General features: G+C 45.5%; 1 protein-coding gene across 16 annotated transcripts in view; it reads left to right on the plus strand.

Moving 5' to 3' along the window:
• UNC13B (unc-13 homolog B) overlaps positions 1–18,036 on the plus strand; it is a 190,240-nt gene that overhangs the window by 161,140 nt on the left and 11,064 nt on the right. For 10 of the 16 annotated variants that reach the window (XM_069476550.1, XM_069476548.1, XM_069476553.1 and 7 more), the window contains 11 exons: positions 2,055–2,282; positions 2,908–3,049; positions 5,769–5,938; positions 6,361–6,476; positions 6,815–6,978; positions 7,607–7,757; positions 9,156–9,224; positions 10,623–10,712; positions 11,069–11,197; positions 14,536–14,663; positions 15,314–15,399. In XM_069476550.1, the coding sequence (XP_069332651.1) occupies positions 2,055–2,282; positions 2,908–3,049; positions 5,769–5,938; positions 6,361–6,476; positions 6,815–6,978; positions 7,607–7,757; positions 9,156–9,224; positions 10,623–10,712; positions 11,069–11,197; positions 14,536–14,663; positions 15,314–15,399 (1,473 nt within the window). The remainder of the gene's footprint in view (positions 1–2,054; positions 2,283–2,907; positions 3,050–5,768; positions 5,939–6,360; positions 6,477–6,814; positions 6,979–7,606; positions 7,758–9,155; positions 9,225–10,622; positions 10,713–11,068; positions 11,198–14,535; positions 14,664–15,313; positions 15,400–18,036) is intronic. The other 6 variants (XM_069476554.1, XM_069476547.1, XM_069476556.1 and 3 more) reach the window with 1 other exon arrangement.

Here is an 18,036-nt window from a genome sequence, read left to right on the forward strand (position 1 = left end):
CAGAGGCTCAGCTTGGATAGTGTATATACCACAGTGGCCTTATTGCCCAAATGACAAGAGCATGTTTAATCAGGGACTGAAACTAATGAGAGAGAGTGGGTTCTGTGAGGTTCCAAGCCTCACAGAGGAACTTCCTGAGGCTTAGACTCAAGGACCCAGGGAAAGCAGCATTTTTTCCTTGCTTATAGATGGAGCTTTTAGACAACAGTTCCAGGAATAGAAATTTCCAGTGGATTGAGCAGAGGTCTGGGAGGACAGTGTGCCAGACTCCCAAGGCCCTGGCTAAATACATGACTTGTGCTGCCATGATGGAGTGGGGAGGGTAAGAGCAGGAAAAGTAGCAAGTTCCTGTCAGAGAAGGGGGTAGTGCTCGGCTTACACTCACTGTAGCTGGACCCCAGGCAGAGCAGGGAGTGGGAGATGGAAAAGTATTCTCTCGCCCTCCAGGTCACCCAGGTATTACCCAGAGCAAACAACAGCAATGAAAACTTTAAAGATTATGGTTGGAGAAAGGAAGGTCACCTTTAGACTCACAAGCACTTCATTATCCCAAGGAGACATATGACATAAAAGGGGCCAGGGAGAGGCCTTGAGGAATTATTCACTTAAAATGTCCTTCTTTGAAGAGCCCTAGATTGGTGCCAGTGGCATGGCTACAGTAGACATGAAGAGACAGATAGGACAGAGTCAGCAGAAGAGATAAGGCTCTGAAAAGACCATCTGAAGACAAATGCCAGTGATGACTTTGCCCAAACCCATCATGGGCGGTAGCAAGCACAGGTGCCAGAGGCCTTGCTTTAATTGCTGAGCACTAGCAACCAGGCTGGCTGCACAGGCTACTTGCTGGAAGCCTTCTGAAACGGGCTGCCAGGGTGTCCGACTTTTCCTTAAGGGCCTTTCAGAGGTCCCAGTCCAAGGAAGTAGCAACTTGCCTGGGATGTGCTAAATGGCAAGAGTAGGTCGCAGCCCGGGTCATTTTCCCTTTATCAGAGAATGTCTGCCTAAGGCTTCTGTGAGGCACAGAGTGAAATGAAATGCGCTTCTATGGGCCTCCTTGGACAGAAAACTCAGCTTCCTATGTTCCTAGGGTTAGAATGCAGATATTGGCCTTTACTTTTTGCTCTGAGATTTTAGAGTAAAGGCCTAAACTTTGGGGACTGCAGGGAGAGGAGATCAGTCTTTTGGGCCAGTATAGGAAGGATGGGGCCCCAGCTGCTCTTCTGAGAAGCCTAGTTGGTGAAATACACTGGAGAAGCCTGTGTTCTGCCATGATTCTTGGGCAGCAGGGAAAGCCTGCTGGCCTCTGAGATGAGCTGGGTGGGGCCACATGTGGTGAAGATGGCCTTTGACCCTGTCAGGGTAATAATGATGGTTGTAACAACAGTAGTGACCATTTATTAAGTACCTGCTACTGCCAGGCCCTGGGCTAGATGCTTTACATATGCTTTCTAAAATAACGGTTATTACAACCCTGAGAGATAAACACCATTATCTCCTCTTAGAACAAACCAGTTCACTAAGCTAGGAGTGCTGGAGCCAGGATTTAAATCCAAGTCTGTCTGACACCAAGGCCATACCTTTCTCACCATACCACACTATTTTCTGAGATTAAAGGCACTAGGGCCATAGAGCAGAACCCAACTATGTGACAAATTCTGGGATTTGTATCATGCTTGGCAGTTGGATGAGATTCTGCTATTGCTGTCCCCACCCACTACCCCTCCCTGATAACTGAGACACCCATTGATGATATTTTGACTTTAGAGTTGGAAAGTTGATGAAAAATTTCAACACATGTCTAAATAGAACAGTATAATGAGCCCCCATAACAATTATCAAGATTTTGCTACCCTCTGAGTTGCATTTAAATTCCTCTGGCCAGGCAGCAGGCCCCACAGTGTTAATTTTCCCCAGAGATATCCCAGTCTCCCTAAGCTTCTCCCACTGTTCTATGGCCTCTCTCAGGCCCTATTCCTTAGCTTGACCTGGTCTGGTAGGTGTCTGGTAGGTGGCTTGTTGCTTAGTCCTACTTTCTATCTCTGGCTGTCCTTCAGGGGCTGCAGAAAAGAGCTCTAAACATGGAGCTGAGGACCGGACCCAGAACATTATCATGGCCATGAAGGACCGCATGAAGATCCGAGAGCGAAATAAGCCAGAGATCTTTGAAGTTATCCAGGATGTCTTCACAGTGAGCAAAGTTGCCCATGTGCAGCAGATGAAAACAGTGAAGCAGAGTGTACTGGATGGCACCTCCAAATGGTCGGCCAAGATTACCATCACTGGTGAGCAGGCCATAGTTTGAGGGGCACAGAGGCCTGGGCTATGGGGAGGATACTGGGGAAGAAATGTCCTGAGTGAGAGTGAGTAAGGGATTGGGGAGAAGGAAGATAGAAATGAGGGGAAGAGGGAGTTCTCATTATTCATCACTCCTCCTCACCTAGACCCTGGTGCTGGGAGAGGCAAGACTGGCACCTGCAAACAATAGGAACCATAATATAAGGATTTGGTGACAACCTGACACTATATACTTGGTTAACAGTTTCATATTACAAGAGCTGGGGGTGAGGGTTAGGGGGTGGGCAGGAGACCAGAGAGCAGTTAAACAGTGGTTTACAAACTGAGTGGGTGGTGCTGAAGTGTGCATATATCAAAGGCTGTAAGGAGCAATGTGTAGGAGTGTCAGTTAGGGCTCAGGTGGGGAGATGGGATTCTTGGGCAAGGCTTTGAGGGAAAGGCTGGTACCCAGGACTAAGGATATGTATGGAGGAATGAGATTAGCGTTCCTGTGCAAGGAGCATAGATAGGCTGCTCTAAGATGGAGAGCACACATGAGTAGTGCTAGGAAGAGTAGTTTCTCACCTACTCTAATGTGTACTCTGAAGCCTCCTATATGTGCTTGGGTTGCAGTGGTATGTGCGCAGGGCCTACAAGCCAAGGACAAAACAGGATCCAGTGACCCTTATGTGACTGTGCAAGTCGGCAAAACCAAGAAGCGCACCAAGACCATTTTTGGAAACTTGAATCCTGTTTGGGAGGAGAAGTTCCATTTGTAAGTCACAGAGGGCTTTTTCTTACCTGGGACTGTGTGTGTTTTGGAAGCAGCATTACATCCTGCTGTTCTGGGCTTGAGCCCTAAGATTGAGCAAGGGCAGTGGGGAAAACCCATTTCTCACATGCTTTACTTGGGCAGCAGCCGTTCTTTCTCTGGGTTTCTGCTCATGGGTTATCATATCAGGGTTACTTTACCCAAGCCCTGTCTTAGCTAGGGCTATTAAAGGGACCCCAGGGCACCCCATCCTGTTTTTTCTAGCATTAGAAAGATTTTACTGGCCGGGCGCGGTGGCTCACGCCTGTAATCCTAGCACTCTGGGAGGCCGAGGTGGGCGGATCGTTTGAGCTCAGGAGTTCAAGACCAGCCTGAGCAAGAGCGAGACCCCATCTCTACTAAAAATAGAAAGAAATTATATGGACAGCTAAAAATATATATAGAAAAAATTAGCCGAGCATGGTGGTGCATGCCTGTAGTCCCAGCTACTCGGGAGGCTGAGACAGGAGGATCGCTTGAGCTCAGGAGTTTGAGGTTGCTGTGAGCTAGGCTGACGCCACGGCACTCACTCTAGCCTGGGCAACAGAGTGAGACTCTGTCTCAAAAAAAAAAAAAAAAAAAAAGAAAGATTTTACTACTGCTCAGTGACAGAACCAGGGACTGACCACCCTATGATACCTCCCAGTCCTACAAAGGTTAGGCTCTTAAAGGAGTGGGGAAAGAATGTCCTTGTCCTGTGAAATCTGAGGTCTAGAGAAGTTTCCATTTCCCTTAAGGGAAGCTTTTCTTCCTGCCTCAGCTTCCACCCCACTCTTATTTCCATTATCTCACTTTCCTACAACTGTTTCTTATGACAATAAGGGATAGTTGTTAAAATGGCAAACTCTAGCCTAGGACTTGGACTAAGATCTGAAGAATCCAGATGCTTTGTCACCCCTCCCCCCCCGGGGCGGAACTTTGGGTCAAAAGGCTGTGCTCAAGGATCCAGAAGGCTGCAGAATTCTGCCCACTTTAAAAAATTTAAATAGATTTAGGTGGTACAAATGGTGGTACAAGTTTTTTGTTATATAGATTAGTTGCATAGTGGAGAAGTGTAGGCTTTTAATATACCTGTCACCTGGATAGTGTACATGTACATTGTACCCATAGGTGTATTCTGCACCCGGCTCCCACCTTTGCACCCTCCCCCTTCTAAGTCTCCAATGTCCATTAAGTCACTCTGTGTGACCATACATACCCATTGCTTAGCTCCCACTTCCAAGTGAGAACATGCAATATTTGGGTTTTTGTTCCTGGGTTATTTCACTTAGAATAATGACCTCCAGTTCCATCCAAGTTGCTACAATACACTGTTTCATTCTTTTTGATGGCTGAGTAGTATTCCACAACATATATATATATATATATATATATATGTATATATATATCACCTTTTCTTTTTTTTTCTTTTTTTACTTTTCCAAGCCCTAACAGACCAATATCATATTTTCTTTATCCACTCATTAGTTGGTGGACATTTAGGTTGGTTCCATATCTTTGCAATTATGAATTGTGCTAAGATAAACACTTGAGTGCAGATGTTCTTTTTTTTTTAGGCAGGGTCTCATTCTATTACCCAGGCTAGAGTGCAGTGGTGTGATCATAGCTCACTACAGCCTCAAACTCCTGGGCTCAAGCAATCCTCCTGCCTCAGCCTCCTGAATAGGTGGGGCTACAGGCGTGTGCCACCATGCCCAGCTAATTTTTCCCTTTTTTGTAGAGGCGAGGTCTCACTATGTTACTCACACTAGTCTCAAACTCCTGACCTCAAGCAATTCTCCCTCCTCGGCCTCCTAAAGTATTACAATTACAGGCGTGAGCCACCATGCCCAGCCTATTGCCCACTTTTAGTAAACAATTTATTAAACTATTCTGTACAAGACACTCTACATGATATTGTGTATCTAAAAATGAATAAGACAATCCCTGGCTTCAAGAAGCTGGTTGTTGATTTGTCTGTTACTTTTCAGTAGAACAGTAGTTATAATATTTTAATGGAATATGGAAAGGTATTGTAAGAACATAGAGAAAGGAGCAGCAAATTCTTCTGAGTATAACTTTTCGGTAAGGCAACAGGACCCAGAAGGGCAACTGTTGGGGAAGAACACATGAGGGGGGACCTGGGCAAACTCCCTTTTCCAAAACAAGCCCCATAAAGATGATAATTCAGTGGGGTATTAAAGGATGATAGAAGTTCACCAAGCACATAGTTAGGCAGATGTGGGGTTAGATAGAAAACTAAGCAGGTGTCACCCGATGGACCGACCATGAACATATCTAGCATCTTTACTCACTTTATATCTTGGATTCCGAGGAGGGAGTTAGCAGTTGCTTCCAGGGGCTCCATGGCACGTCTAGATGTTTTCCTGCTGGTGTTGCTGTATAGCTAGCTGCATAAGAAGTCAGAATTGACCCTAATTACTCCTCCTCCCATCCTGCCCTTTGTTCCAGGGCAGTAAGGACTGGTTAATGGTATGTAGAGCCACCCAGGCTCAGGAATGAAGAGCCATTTGCTGGAATAGCCTGAGTGGCTTGGAACTTTCGTATCTCTGTCCTCTGACTCCTTCTCTTCCTATTCGAGGCCTCAAGTGCAGTTGATGGAGCTTTGGGGAGGGAATTATAAGTAATAGGAGTAGGTGCTACTGGGTCTGTCCCTAACAGAGCCTGCCTAATTCTCTCACAGTGAGTGCCACAACTCTTCTGACCGCATTAAGGTACGTGTGTGGGATGAGGATGATGACATCAAGTCGAGAGTAAAACAGCGGCTAAAGCGAGAGTCTGATGATTTCCTTGGCCAAACCATCATTGAGGTTCGGACACTAAGTGGTGAAATGGACGTCTGGTACAACTTGGGTGAGGACTCTGGACCAGAGAAGGTTACTGAAAAGGGAAGAGCATGAAAGGGGTCCAGGGAATATTCCCATCTACCAAAACCACCACTCAATCCTCAGAGCATACCTCTGTACAGAACTTGTCTTACTGGCAAAGAACTGACTGTGGGTAGGGATGGGGGACAGAGGAGTGGTGGTGGCTGGGACTCACTCTGGCTGAACATTTTTCATGTTCAGGTGGCTCTCTAATCCTTAATGCCTTTGGCCCCCTGGCCACGCCTGTTCTCTCACCCAACCAGTTCAGGGGTCTTTGGAATATGTTGTCACTGGAGTGAGTGCACCCTATCGGGTCAGCGCCGCCTTTTCCCTGGGCTGAGCCAGGATGGGGCTGCCTGTACGATCTCATTGCATTGGTGTCAATCCCTGGTGTTCTTTCCTTTCTAGAGAAGAGGACAGACAAGTCAGCCGTCTCAGGGGCTATCCGACTACAAATCAGCGTGGAGATCAAGGGGGAGGAGAAGGTAGCCCCATATCATGTGCAGTATACGTGTCTCCATGAGGTGAGCCAGCCCTTGGTAGGTGGTGGGTGGGAAAGCAGTGCCGGGGAGGGCCTTTGGCTATAAGTAGGAATGCTAGGTGGCTGAAGGTCTGGGGCCTGTTTTTAAATTTATCCTTGGCTCAGTGTGCTCCCTGGACAGCACAAGTGACTGAACCCAGACGTGGTTCTCTTCTACTAATGTGAGAACAGCCTACTGGGGCCGCAGGAGAAACTGAGCAGTGACTAAAGGACAGAATTTCTGTGGAACCCTATTCACATTCTCCTGGGCTTTACCACCAGGTTTTGTTTTTATTTCTCATGTCTTTAACCCTTTTCTTTTCTCTGCTCCATCTCCTGCAGAACCTTTTCCATTACCTCACAGACATTCAGGGCAGTGGAGGAGTCCGGATCCCTGAGGCTCGAGGAGACGATGCGTGGAAGGTGTACTTTGATGAGACAGCCCAAGAAATTGTGGATGAATTTGCTATGCGCTATGGCATCGAGTCCATATATCAGGCCATGACGTGAGGCTCCCCTGGGGCTCTGGGAAGTGGCTACTAATCCTTGGGGTGGCTGTGAAGGCACACTGACATGGTGGACAGGTCATTAGTGGGATAGCACGCAGCGATTCCTTACTTTCCTCTCTGAGCTGGGTGGGATGGGCCTATGCCCCAAGATGAAGAGGGTATATGTAGAAAGGGAGTGTTTTTGTCAGTAGCTCATGGAGAAGATACTCCGGAGTTCAGAGATAGGAAGGGAAAAGGGCATGGGAGGGGATGCAAGGACAAACCTGCCCAGACATCACAGGCCTGAGCAGACAGGACATATATGCTCATGGACATGTGTTTGTGACAGGCTAGCTGACTTAGACTGGCCTAGGAGTTAGGACAGTAAACTGTAGGGAGAGCAGTCATGTGTGGAGTCGAATAAGACTCCCTAACAGGAATTCCTGACTGCTATGAGAAACTGGGTAGCCCATCCCTCAGTGAGGCCGCCCCTAGAGCTGTGCATAGGAAGCAGCCCTGGGAAAGCAGAGGGCAGCAATTACCCTGGCCGTGCTTCATTTATTCCACAAACTTTTACTGAGTTCCTACTTGGCTTTTGCTGCAAGCCCTGAAGAGTCTCTGTGGCTGAGGGTGCTGTGTTTTTCAGGCACTTTGCATGTTTATCATCCAAGTACATGTGTCCTGGTGTGCCAGCAGTGATGAGCACCTTACTGGCCAACATCAATGCCTACTATGCCCACACAACTGCTTCTACCAATGTCTCTGCATCTGATCGCTTTGCAGCCTCCAACTTTGGGGTGAGTGTCATGTAAACACATATATACCCATTTGTTATTAATTAATAAAGTTTGATTTTTCTAGAGTTGATTGATGTGCATAAAATTCAGTTAGCTGCCACCTTAATATATGAACCTTGTTTCCTTATGAGTATGTAGACTCTCGTCAGACACGTATAAACGAGAGAAGATAGAATAGCACCACTATGGTTTGGGGAGGGTGCCATCTGGCCTCAGGCAGAACCTCTCTGGGCCAAAAGCATGGTCAAGTTACCATGTTCTTCAATCTTACAGGTCCACAGATGGGACTTTCTTAATCTCTTCAGTCTCTCTGTGACAAATTCATACCACTTAAGTTCATTTGAGACCAATGTCTAAGTGCGGATGCCAGTGTGTACCTGAACCTATCCCTTTTCTAGTGTCTGGACTGTTTTCCCCAAGTTGTGCCCTTCCTAGTGTTAAGGTACTGAGAAGTTGAGTCATTACTCAGAATATCACCTGACATAAATATGATATAAACTGGATGAAATATTTCTGACCCACCACAAGGATTACCATTTTGGGGATAAAATTACTGATATTTTCCCAATCTACTGAACCTCTGAGCCTTGTTTTTTGGTACTAATCACTTTTTTTTATTGATAGTCTTTCTTTAGATGAATTAATGTAATTGATTAAACCAGTCAAATATTTGTTCCATTTTGTCTTATCTCATTATATATTGACTTAATCAATATCTAATGATATAATCAATAAGTTCTGAGTGCTAAGCTAACACCGTACAGGCACATGATTCCACATTTAATTATACCTTTTCTATGAAAATCAGCTATTTTAACATTAAAAAAGCGTACACTAAGGGAAATTATGTGGAACGTGGAAATTAAAGATGGACCCCTTCATGTCTGCCTGATCATCTTTTGAATGCATCACTATTTTTCCCTCCCATCATCACTGCTAGGCTGTGGCTATATAACTGTTGTGAGCTACGCCAAGGTAAGTTAGGAGACCTCATACTCAGGGGCAAGTTGGAGAATGTGTTTGAAGCTTCCTTTTATCTGGCTAAGATGAGTTACAGTTCCAAAGGGATGGAGATGCACTGGCCATGTCCTCTTGATTCTTGTACAGAAAGAACTATTTCTTCTCCCAAGGACTTGCCTTTCCCCTTGTCAGTGTGAGAAGATTCCCTAGTTTGAGACAGAACTGGAACAACATAGAACAGGGACCACCTGCCCATTTTTCCTTTACATTGTTTGTTGTTCTTCCCATGGGCAGGGAGGGGACAGAATGTGTCTCCAACCTGATGTCTCCTCCCCTCCCTTTCCTACTCACCCAGAGGTGGTTCTGTTTCTGCTGTGGTTTAGGGGACTCAGACACAGGTTCTCTCTTTCTTCCCCACTATTTGTTTCTCACCTTCAGAAAGAGAGATTTGTAAAACTGCTGGACCAGCTACACAACTCACTGAGGATCGATCTCTCTATGTACAGGGTGAGTGAAGACATGACTGTGGGGTGGGATAATAGATGTCAAGCTCAGTCTAGGGAGACTGTAGGCCAATCTTGGCTATAAAGATTGAAGGCAGGGGAAATCAGCCTGTGTCCTCAAACCCATCTGAATGGCCAATGCCACTGACACCTGTGGCTCTCCTAACTCCAAAGGACCACGCAGTGTATAAATAGCAGCAACTATGGCTGCTTTTTCTAAGACAGATGGCTTTCCAACCCTTCTCTTGCCACTCTATTAAACTCTCTGATGACATTGTCATTAGGGAGTTTCCTAAGAATAATCTCTTCCAGAAGTACCCTTTCTAAAAATTAAATACTTGACTACATTTCCTTTTTGCATTTTTCTATACTTTCCTCATTTTCCAGGGGAGGTATGAGAATCTGGCTGGAGGGGCAGAGAGTAGCTTGGCTTGGGCAAGTAATTTGGATTAGAGGTCGTATCCATTCCTAGTATGGAGGGAGGAAATAGGTGTGGTAGGAGGGGTGGGTACCTGGGATGGGGCAAGATAAGGCAATGGGCAGTTTCTTAGTTCCTCCTAAGTTAGATCTTAGAATGGCTTCATTACTTGCTTTAAAGTGTTGTGAATTTCCAGAACAGGCAATATACGCACATTAAAAAGTAAGTATAAAAACAACCTCAAAGTCAAAAAGAAGTGAAGTTTTAATTATCTGCACTTCGAGTGCCCTCCATTTGCACGAGTAATGGAGAGTTGACTGTATATCTTATCTCTGGCATATAAGTAGCCATTTGCAGGCTTAAGAAACTAATCATTAAAGTGAAGAGTGGCTCAGCATCTTCCTTCAGCTCTCTATGGCAGCTTCCTCCTAAAACTCATGCCAAAGGGAATGAAGTAAGGATGGTGGGCAATTCCTAAGGAACTCACTCCAAAAGCAGTTCTGCTCAGAGCTCTGCCATCTGCTGGGCTTTACTGTAAAGAAACTCCAGGTCCTGGATCTCACTTTGGTCCATAGTGTGGCTCCACTTATATTCCAGGATATACAGTTAGATTGTAACTTTTGAAGAACTCACTGTTTGGGTGTAAGAATCTTCACTCAAGAAAAGTGTGCGTATGTGTAAATGTGTGTGTGTGTGTCTGTGTTCATTTGTACAGATGCTCACACATTGCATGTGAAGTAGGGTTAGGGGGAGGATGTGTTGCTCTCTGGGCTGGGGAGTATTAACTCCTGCTTTTGAAGGCAAGGGCCTTTCTGCATCAGTAGAAAAGAGAGGGAAACTGTAACATTACAGCTTTTTTTGCCCAGCTCAACTGGAAAAAATCTTAGTGGGTAGTAATAAGGAAGCTTTTGATTTCATCACTTTTGGCAGGGAAAGTTTTCATATTCCTCTGTTCCTTTCTTACACTTCCTTGATTCACAACAGAATAATTTCCCTGCTGGGAGTCCTGAGCGGCTTCAGGACTTAAAATCCACAGTAGATTTGCTGACCAGCATTACTTTCTTCAGAATGAAGGTAAGGGGTGGACTGGGTTGGGGTGGTGCTGGGCTGGGGACCTGGCTGCAGGAACATGGAGAATAAGAATCATTTGGCAGAGTCTAAGGCTACAGGAGCTGTCACCTCTAAGCTTACGTTTCCATACACCTTTCCCTGGGTTACTTCTGATTTATCACATAGACCATGGATCAACGAGGGTGGGCTGGAGGTTCTCGCCATCAGATATTCTGGCAATTTCATCACTGGGGCAAGGTCTAGGCACCTGTAGAGGGATGAAGGAATCTAGAGTAGGTTTGAGGGGGAGTAAGTGCTAAGAGGATATCCCACCCAGGTGAGCAGGACCCTGGGTCCATATTTCTGTCATTAATCGGCAGGTACAAGAACTGCAGAGCCCTCCAAGAGCCAGCCAAGTGGTAAAGGATTGTGTGAAGGCCTGTTTGAACTCTACATATGAGTATATCTTCAACAACTGCCATGACTTATACAGCCGCCAGTACCAGCTGGTAAGAGGTTTGGGATCGGGTAGGGCCAGCTGTCAGTGGCTATCTGGAGCCTCAGCTTTCCTTTGCAGTGGTCCTGGTGGAAAGGAGCTCAGGACAGGATACTGAATGTTCTTGTGGGTGAGTGAGTTGTGGAGTATGGACCATCTAGGCCACGTGAGACATGTGTGGATGGAAAGGGACCCTTGGACAAGATGAGACATACCTGAGTTGAACAGAAATGGCAACGATAAGTTTTACTTAGGTGCTGAAGAAAGTGAATCTGAATTCATGCACAGCTTGTGGGTTGAGTAGGGGAATTCTCAGTCTCCCCCAGAAGCTTTTTTCTCCGCCGAGGTTACTTTTATTCTGAGTCAGATAGACTCCCATAAGTTCTGGGCTGCCTGAGATCTTTAGCTTTCTCTCTCAGCTGCTATCTCTTGGAAGTTTAACTTCTCCCTCTGATTACTTCTCATAGCAATGCATGGTTCTTCTGGGTTCTATTTATCAGCTGACTATCAAGACTTGCTATATCTTTCTATGAAGTTGAGCTACTTCACCTGGCATCCTAACCCAATACCTGATGACTTAGTACATTTTTCTAGATCCTTCCAATAGTATCATTCCCCCTCTACCCTCCATTTCAAAGCCAGGACTTCCTTCTGGCTCCAATTACTCAATTATAGTTCCTGTCTTAAGAATGTCTTGCTGGCCATAAATTTGCAGAGTAGATTCCGATCAGTCCAGCAAATATATGTTGAATATTCTAGGCCAGATCTGAGGAAAGCACAGTACTCCTTCAGTAAGTTTGTAGTCTAATGAGCATTTATATAACGCCAATCAAAGCAGTCTGTTAGAAGAGCCTTGGAAAAGCAATAAGATTGAGAGCATTCTAAGGAGGAGGAAGTCATTCTTGATCAGATATTGGGAAAAGCTACATAAAACAAGAGGCATTTGAGATCGACCTTGAAAGGCAGGAGTATTTGGATAGCAAATGATGGGAGGACAACCTAAATCTCTTAGACATTTATCTTTTGGTGAACATATCCAATTTTTAATGCTTCCAAGAAGCATCTTAGTAAAGACTAATATCTTGTTCATGCTGTCTCTTCTCACTCCCAAGTGTACTTTTTGTGCCAGCCATATATTTAAGGCTTCCTCCTTTTAAGGTTTATAAAACTTCTATTGGTTCTAAATAAAGTCTGTAGGAGGTTTTCCTGAGGGCTTTGTTCCACTTGCTACATTTTGGGCCCCTCTGTCATCCATATGTGGATTTTCTCTGGTTGGGGGAAGACACTATTCTCAGCTTTGATCTTTCAGCTATGCAGGTGTCTATTTGAATATCTGGTCTCTATTCCCCAGCATGGAATGAACTAGACTTTGAAAGAGGGCTTATAAACTATTCAGGGACTTTCTTTAGCTTTTGTATTTTGCTATCTGCTTTTTACTTTCTCTCAATTGCATTTTCTCCTCACTCAGTATTTGCACTGGAGTAAACCCATGTTATCTTTTTAAATTTCCATCTACCGACCTTCAGTCATTGATTCATTCATTCATCCGTTCATTTAACAAACAGAGCATTAGAGATGTAAAGTTGAGTAAGACACATCTCAGCCTTTGGGGACCTCATTTTTTGGTGGAGATGGGGGCAAATTACTACATTTGTTGGTTTTTATTATTTTGTTGTTACTACATTTTATTGTAGTTGTAGTTGTTGTCTATACCAGAGGTTCACAGAGGGTACTCTAGAAGCCTAGAGGAGAGGCATCTGACCAGACCTGGGGTGTCAGGGAAAACTTCTTAGAAGAGATTAAGTTCAATCTGAATGTTAAGGAAGGAGTAGGAATTAGGTAAAGAAAGGGGTTGGAGGGGAGGAGGAGAACATGTGGAGAAATTGTGCTTGAGTATGTTAATTTAAGGAAGTATAAGCAATTTAGGATAGTTACAGCATCAGGCTTTGAGATTCAGCTATCTGGGATCAAATCTTAGTTCTGCTATTTATAGCTGCATGACCTTGGGAAAGTCTTGTAACCTTGTGTCATCCTTCAGTCTCTTCACCTGTAAATGAAGGTGATGATAATTTCTACAGAATGGAGTTGTTGTGAGGATTAAATGAGATGATGTGTATAAAGTTCTTACCACGGTGCCTGGCACATAATAAGCACTAAATAAGTGGCATAGTGGTGTGATGGCTACAACCAGAGAAGTGGTAAGGTATGAGGTTGAGAGAGAGGTCATATTCTGGAGGACCTTTGTATAAAGCTACAGAGTTTAAACTTTTTTGAAGGCCATTGAAGGGCTTTAAGCAGAGCAGTAACATTTTGAGAATTTCCTTGTAGAAAGATCACTGACAGCTACGAGGAAGAGGGATTAGATTGAAGATGAAAGACCAGTTAGTTAGGAGATCCTTGAATGATAAGAGCCTGAGCCAGGATAGTGGCAGAAAAAGTAAAAGGAAGAGATGTATTTAAGTGATATTAAGGAGCGAGAATCTGCAGGATGTAGATTCTGTCCTGGTTTCTGGTAACTTCTCAATAATGCAGGCTTATTCGGGACTGTGGAGACTTTTCAGTGACATTTGACATCCACATAAAAGCCCTATCTCTGTTTTTCTGGACATCCCTGCTTTTGCCTTGGCGGGAGGTAATGTCCATTCCAGCCATTCTGTAGTGACCCTTACTTGTCCTGTCTGGGCTCTGAATATAGAGTTGCTTCTCTTTTCATGAGATCCACCATGTATTCCCTTACTTTTTCCCAAGCAAGGCCTTTTCTTATCCGGCTAGGCAAATGTTTCCTAGATGCAGTTCTTCCACCTAATGACATTCAGGGGGTCAAGGAAAGTCCTATCCTACTGAAAGTTAGGCCAAAATGCATGCTAGTTCTGGTCAGTCGCTCCTGCAGATGTTGAAGGAGCTTTTCAGAGCTGAGCTGTGCCTGTGTGTGGTTGTAGTGGTGAGGAAGAGGAGGGCTTCTTGTGGGGGTCACATAGAACTAGGCCTACTTAGTGGGGCTGGAGGGGCTGCTTGCTTCAGCCAGGGTGTCACTCTACCCGTAGTAACTGAGAGAAGGAGGAAGGGGGGTGGGCACCTTTATGTTTCCTGGACTGACCAAGCTTATCACAACAGTGCCCTGCAGCTGGGGGGAGAATTTCTCAGGGATAGGCTCTCTGTATCCAAGGATCTCCCCATGGTCACTCTCAGAAAACAGGGCCAGTCTTGTGGAAGACAAGCTCTGGGAAAGGAAAGGTCCTTGATTCTAGAGGAAGAGGAATGGGGAGGGGAAGAGAAAGAGGAAGATTGGAGACACTCTCCACATTCTACTCTGACTTTCTCTCTCTCTCTCACTGTCTCCTCTGGAACAAGAAGCAGGAGCTACCTCCAGAGGAACAAGGGCCCAGTATTCGGAACCTGGATTTCTGGCCCAAACTCATCACACTTATTGTGTCAATCATAGAGGAAGATAAGAACTCCTACACACCTGTTCTGAACCAGTGAGTATCACCCTGCTTGGTCCTGTCTACTTGGTGGTTGGTCTGTTCATCTGTCTAACAACCTCTTTCTTTCCTGTCTCTGTATGTTTGCAGTGCCACCTCTTCCTCCTGTCCGTCCATCTGTCCCTCTGTCCCTTGTATCTGTCTGGGTAACTGTTTCTGGAGACAAGTGTGGAAACAAAATGGGGGGCCCCGCCCAGACTGAGCCAGCCTCCCTGGAGTTAGAGGCTTCTGGGACTGTGGCTGCCGCCATAGGAGCCCCAGGGGATCCAGAGACATGTGTGTATGTGTCTGTCCACTGTGAATAAAGTGGGCCTTCTTATAACCCACACGCTTGCCCTTTCTTCTCCAGCTTGTTTAGCTTGGGCCTGTCTTCCAGCTTCTCCTCTGAGCCTCAATTCCTTGCCTTCTGGGCATCGTCTCCCCTGGGCCTACCTTGCCTAAGGGGGGGATCCCTTCTGATCCCTTCTGCCCATACTTGTCCTGCCACTGGCCCCTGGGCCCCTTTTCTCCAGATTAAGCCTAGCCCTGTTCCCTGGGCTTCTCCTCTTTCCAATGTGACCTCCAAGAACTAGGCACTTTAGCCATGGAATTAATCAGATCAAATGCCCCTGCCTTATTCTCTAACTGGGGTTTATTCCATCATCCAGGTTTCCTCAGGAGTTGAATGTGGGAAAAGTCAGCGCAGAAGTGATGTGGCATCTGTTTGCCCAAGACATGAAATATGCATTGGAGGGTAAGGGTCTGCCCACTTTAGTGGGCTGCCAGGCTCCTAGCCTGAGCACCTTGTTTGCTGTCCCTTTCCTCCCCCAGACAAGTTCTGGGTGAATGGAATAGTGAGAAACTAAAGGCATGGTGCAAGGTAGCCCACAGGAAGCCTTGGGTGGGCAAAGCTACAGCCAAAGGAAATCAGGAAAATAAAAGGCTGTGTGGATATTGGTTCCTCCTTCCATCTTTAGAGCAAGTATCTGTTCAAGACTTTCCCAGCTGAGAGATCAACTCCTCCCATGGTGGGTGTTCCCAGGTGGCTTACTTTACAGTTTTAAAGAATCAGAGAACCTTAAATCCATAGATAAGATAATAGTTGTTTTCTCATACTGGAGACTTTCTAGCCTGGCTTTCCTTGAAAGCTGCTCTGGATTAGGTGACCAAGCCAGGAAGATAGTCTTCGCTGTCTCCTCCTGTAGCGCAGGGCCAGAGGCAAATTATCCATCCTGTTCATTCAGGTTATCCTTTCACTCATTTCCCACCTTGGTCCACAGAGATATCACTCCCTACCTTATCAGACCTTCCCATCTGTACCCATCTGGGCTCACTTGTCTGTTTTTCTATATTAATCTGTCTGCCTCTCCTGTCTGTTTATATATGTTAGTCTATCTCATTAGTCTGTGAAAGTGGATGTGAAGGAGGAGCTGTGTGGGGCAAGGACAAAGTAGAGTCTGGATCCAGTATTTGGGTAGAGTGGCAAATGGGTCACCCTCAGACTCTTGAACTTGTGAGATTTAGAATCAGTGAATCTTGAGGTTGAAAGAAACCTTGAAGATCTGTGTTAAGTTTGAGCCAGGCACAGACTGTACAGGTACATTCTGTGACACAGCCCCAGAGCAGTGGCTGCCTCCTGCCACACTGGGTCAACCCTGGGACTGTAACCCACACCTTAGCCTGTCAGGCCAGTGAGGAGATCACCTGTCCCTTTCCCCAGGAAGTACTTAGCAAGCCTGATGGGGAGTATGGTCCCACTTCTTGAAGAACTCCATCTCCAGGGGATTTGGGGGAAAAGAAAAATATCTGTGAAAAGTGAATCAACTATACAAGAGGGGTAGTGTGAGGTAGAGCACAAGTTGTCAGACAGAAGTGCCTCAGGAGCTAAATTAAAAGGGGAAACCCAGGGGCTGGGCTCCAGGCCTTTTACCTGGTGCCAGCGAAGTCAGCTCTGCTTTTACCAATCTTATATGGGGTTCTAGCTGAGATTTCTTTTGAAAGGGAAGTTCTGCTAATGTTTAAAACAAACACAAAGGGGTTGAAAACTCCTACTTTGGCCAGGCGCAGTGGCTCACACCTGTAATCCTAGCACTCTGGGAGGCCAAGGCGGGTGGATCGTTTGAGCTGAGGAGTTCGAAACCAGCCTAAGCAAGAGCGAGACCCCGTCTCTACTAAAAAAAAAAAAAAAAATAGAAATTATTTGGACAACTAAAAATATATACAAAAAAATTAGCTGGGCATGGTGGCGCATGCCTATAGTCTCAGCTACTCGGGAGGCTGAGGCAGTAGGATTGCTTGAGCCCAGGAGTTTGAGGTTGCTGTGAGCTAGGCTGATGCCACGGCGCTCTAGCCCGGGCAACAGAGTGAGACTCTGTCTCAAAAAAAAAAAAAAAAAAAAAAAAGATTTTACCTCAATGGAAAATTGATGGAAAATTGGGGCAGCTGGAATAGGGAGAGAGTAGAAGCAGAGAACACAGATGATGAAGGGCGGTTGTAATAATTTAGGCATGAGGGGAGGGGGCTGGGATTAGAGCAGAGAACTGGAGAGGGAAGAATGGGCTCTGATAGACTTTGGAAAGAAGTTGTTACAGGACTTAGTGATTTGTCAGAATATGGAGGGCCAGAGAAGGGGAGGCATTTGGGGGCCTGGATGATAGGAGGACAGTTTTGACTCTGACTATGAAAGGGAAATTGAAAATGCTGTTAGTGAGGTATAATTTACAAACAATAAAATAAAAACATTTTAAGAACACAATTTGAGTGTTGACAAATAAACACATCTGTGTAACAACTCTCCCAATTAAAATATGGAATGGAAAGTTTCGTCCTACCCCTTTGCAGTAAATCCCCACTCCATTTACCAGTTTTTTATTGAGTATTTTCTCTGTGTTAGGTGCTGTGCTAGTTGTTGGAGCCCAAGGGGATGAGTAAGGCATAGCCCCAGCCCTTGAGAAGCTCACAGACCAGTCTAGAAAACAGATATATAAATTGGCCATTACAAGTTATAAATGCCACAAAAGGAATAATTATAGGGTACTGAGAGCACACAGGAGTGCCGGACTCTAAGGACCTGAGAAAGCTTCCTGGAGGAGGTGATGTACAAGCTGAAATCTGAAGGATGCTAGGACTTAGCTGGTGGGGAGGGAGAGTCGTAGTGACAAGAAAGGGAGACACAGAACATTTCATGAAAGAGGGTAGGGCATGTCCAAGACCTGGGGTCTAAAGAGAGCTGGCATGCTTGAAGAACTGGAAGCAGCAGTTCGGTGTAAGTAGCACTTCAGAGGGTAGGGGAAGAGATAAGAGAGAAACGAGAATGGAGAGGTAGGACAGAGCCAGCTCATGAAGGAGGTTGTAAGCCATGTGTAGGCTTTTGTACTCTATCCTGAGGCAA

The sequence above is a fragment of the Eulemur rufifrons genome, chromosome 7 (assembly GCF_041146395.1).
Source record: "Eulemur rufifrons isolate Redbay chromosome 7, OSU_ERuf_1, whole genome shotgun sequence".
Classification (NCBI taxonomy): domain Eukaryota; kingdom Metazoa; phylum Chordata; class Mammalia; order Primates; family Lemuridae; genus Eulemur; species Eulemur rufifrons.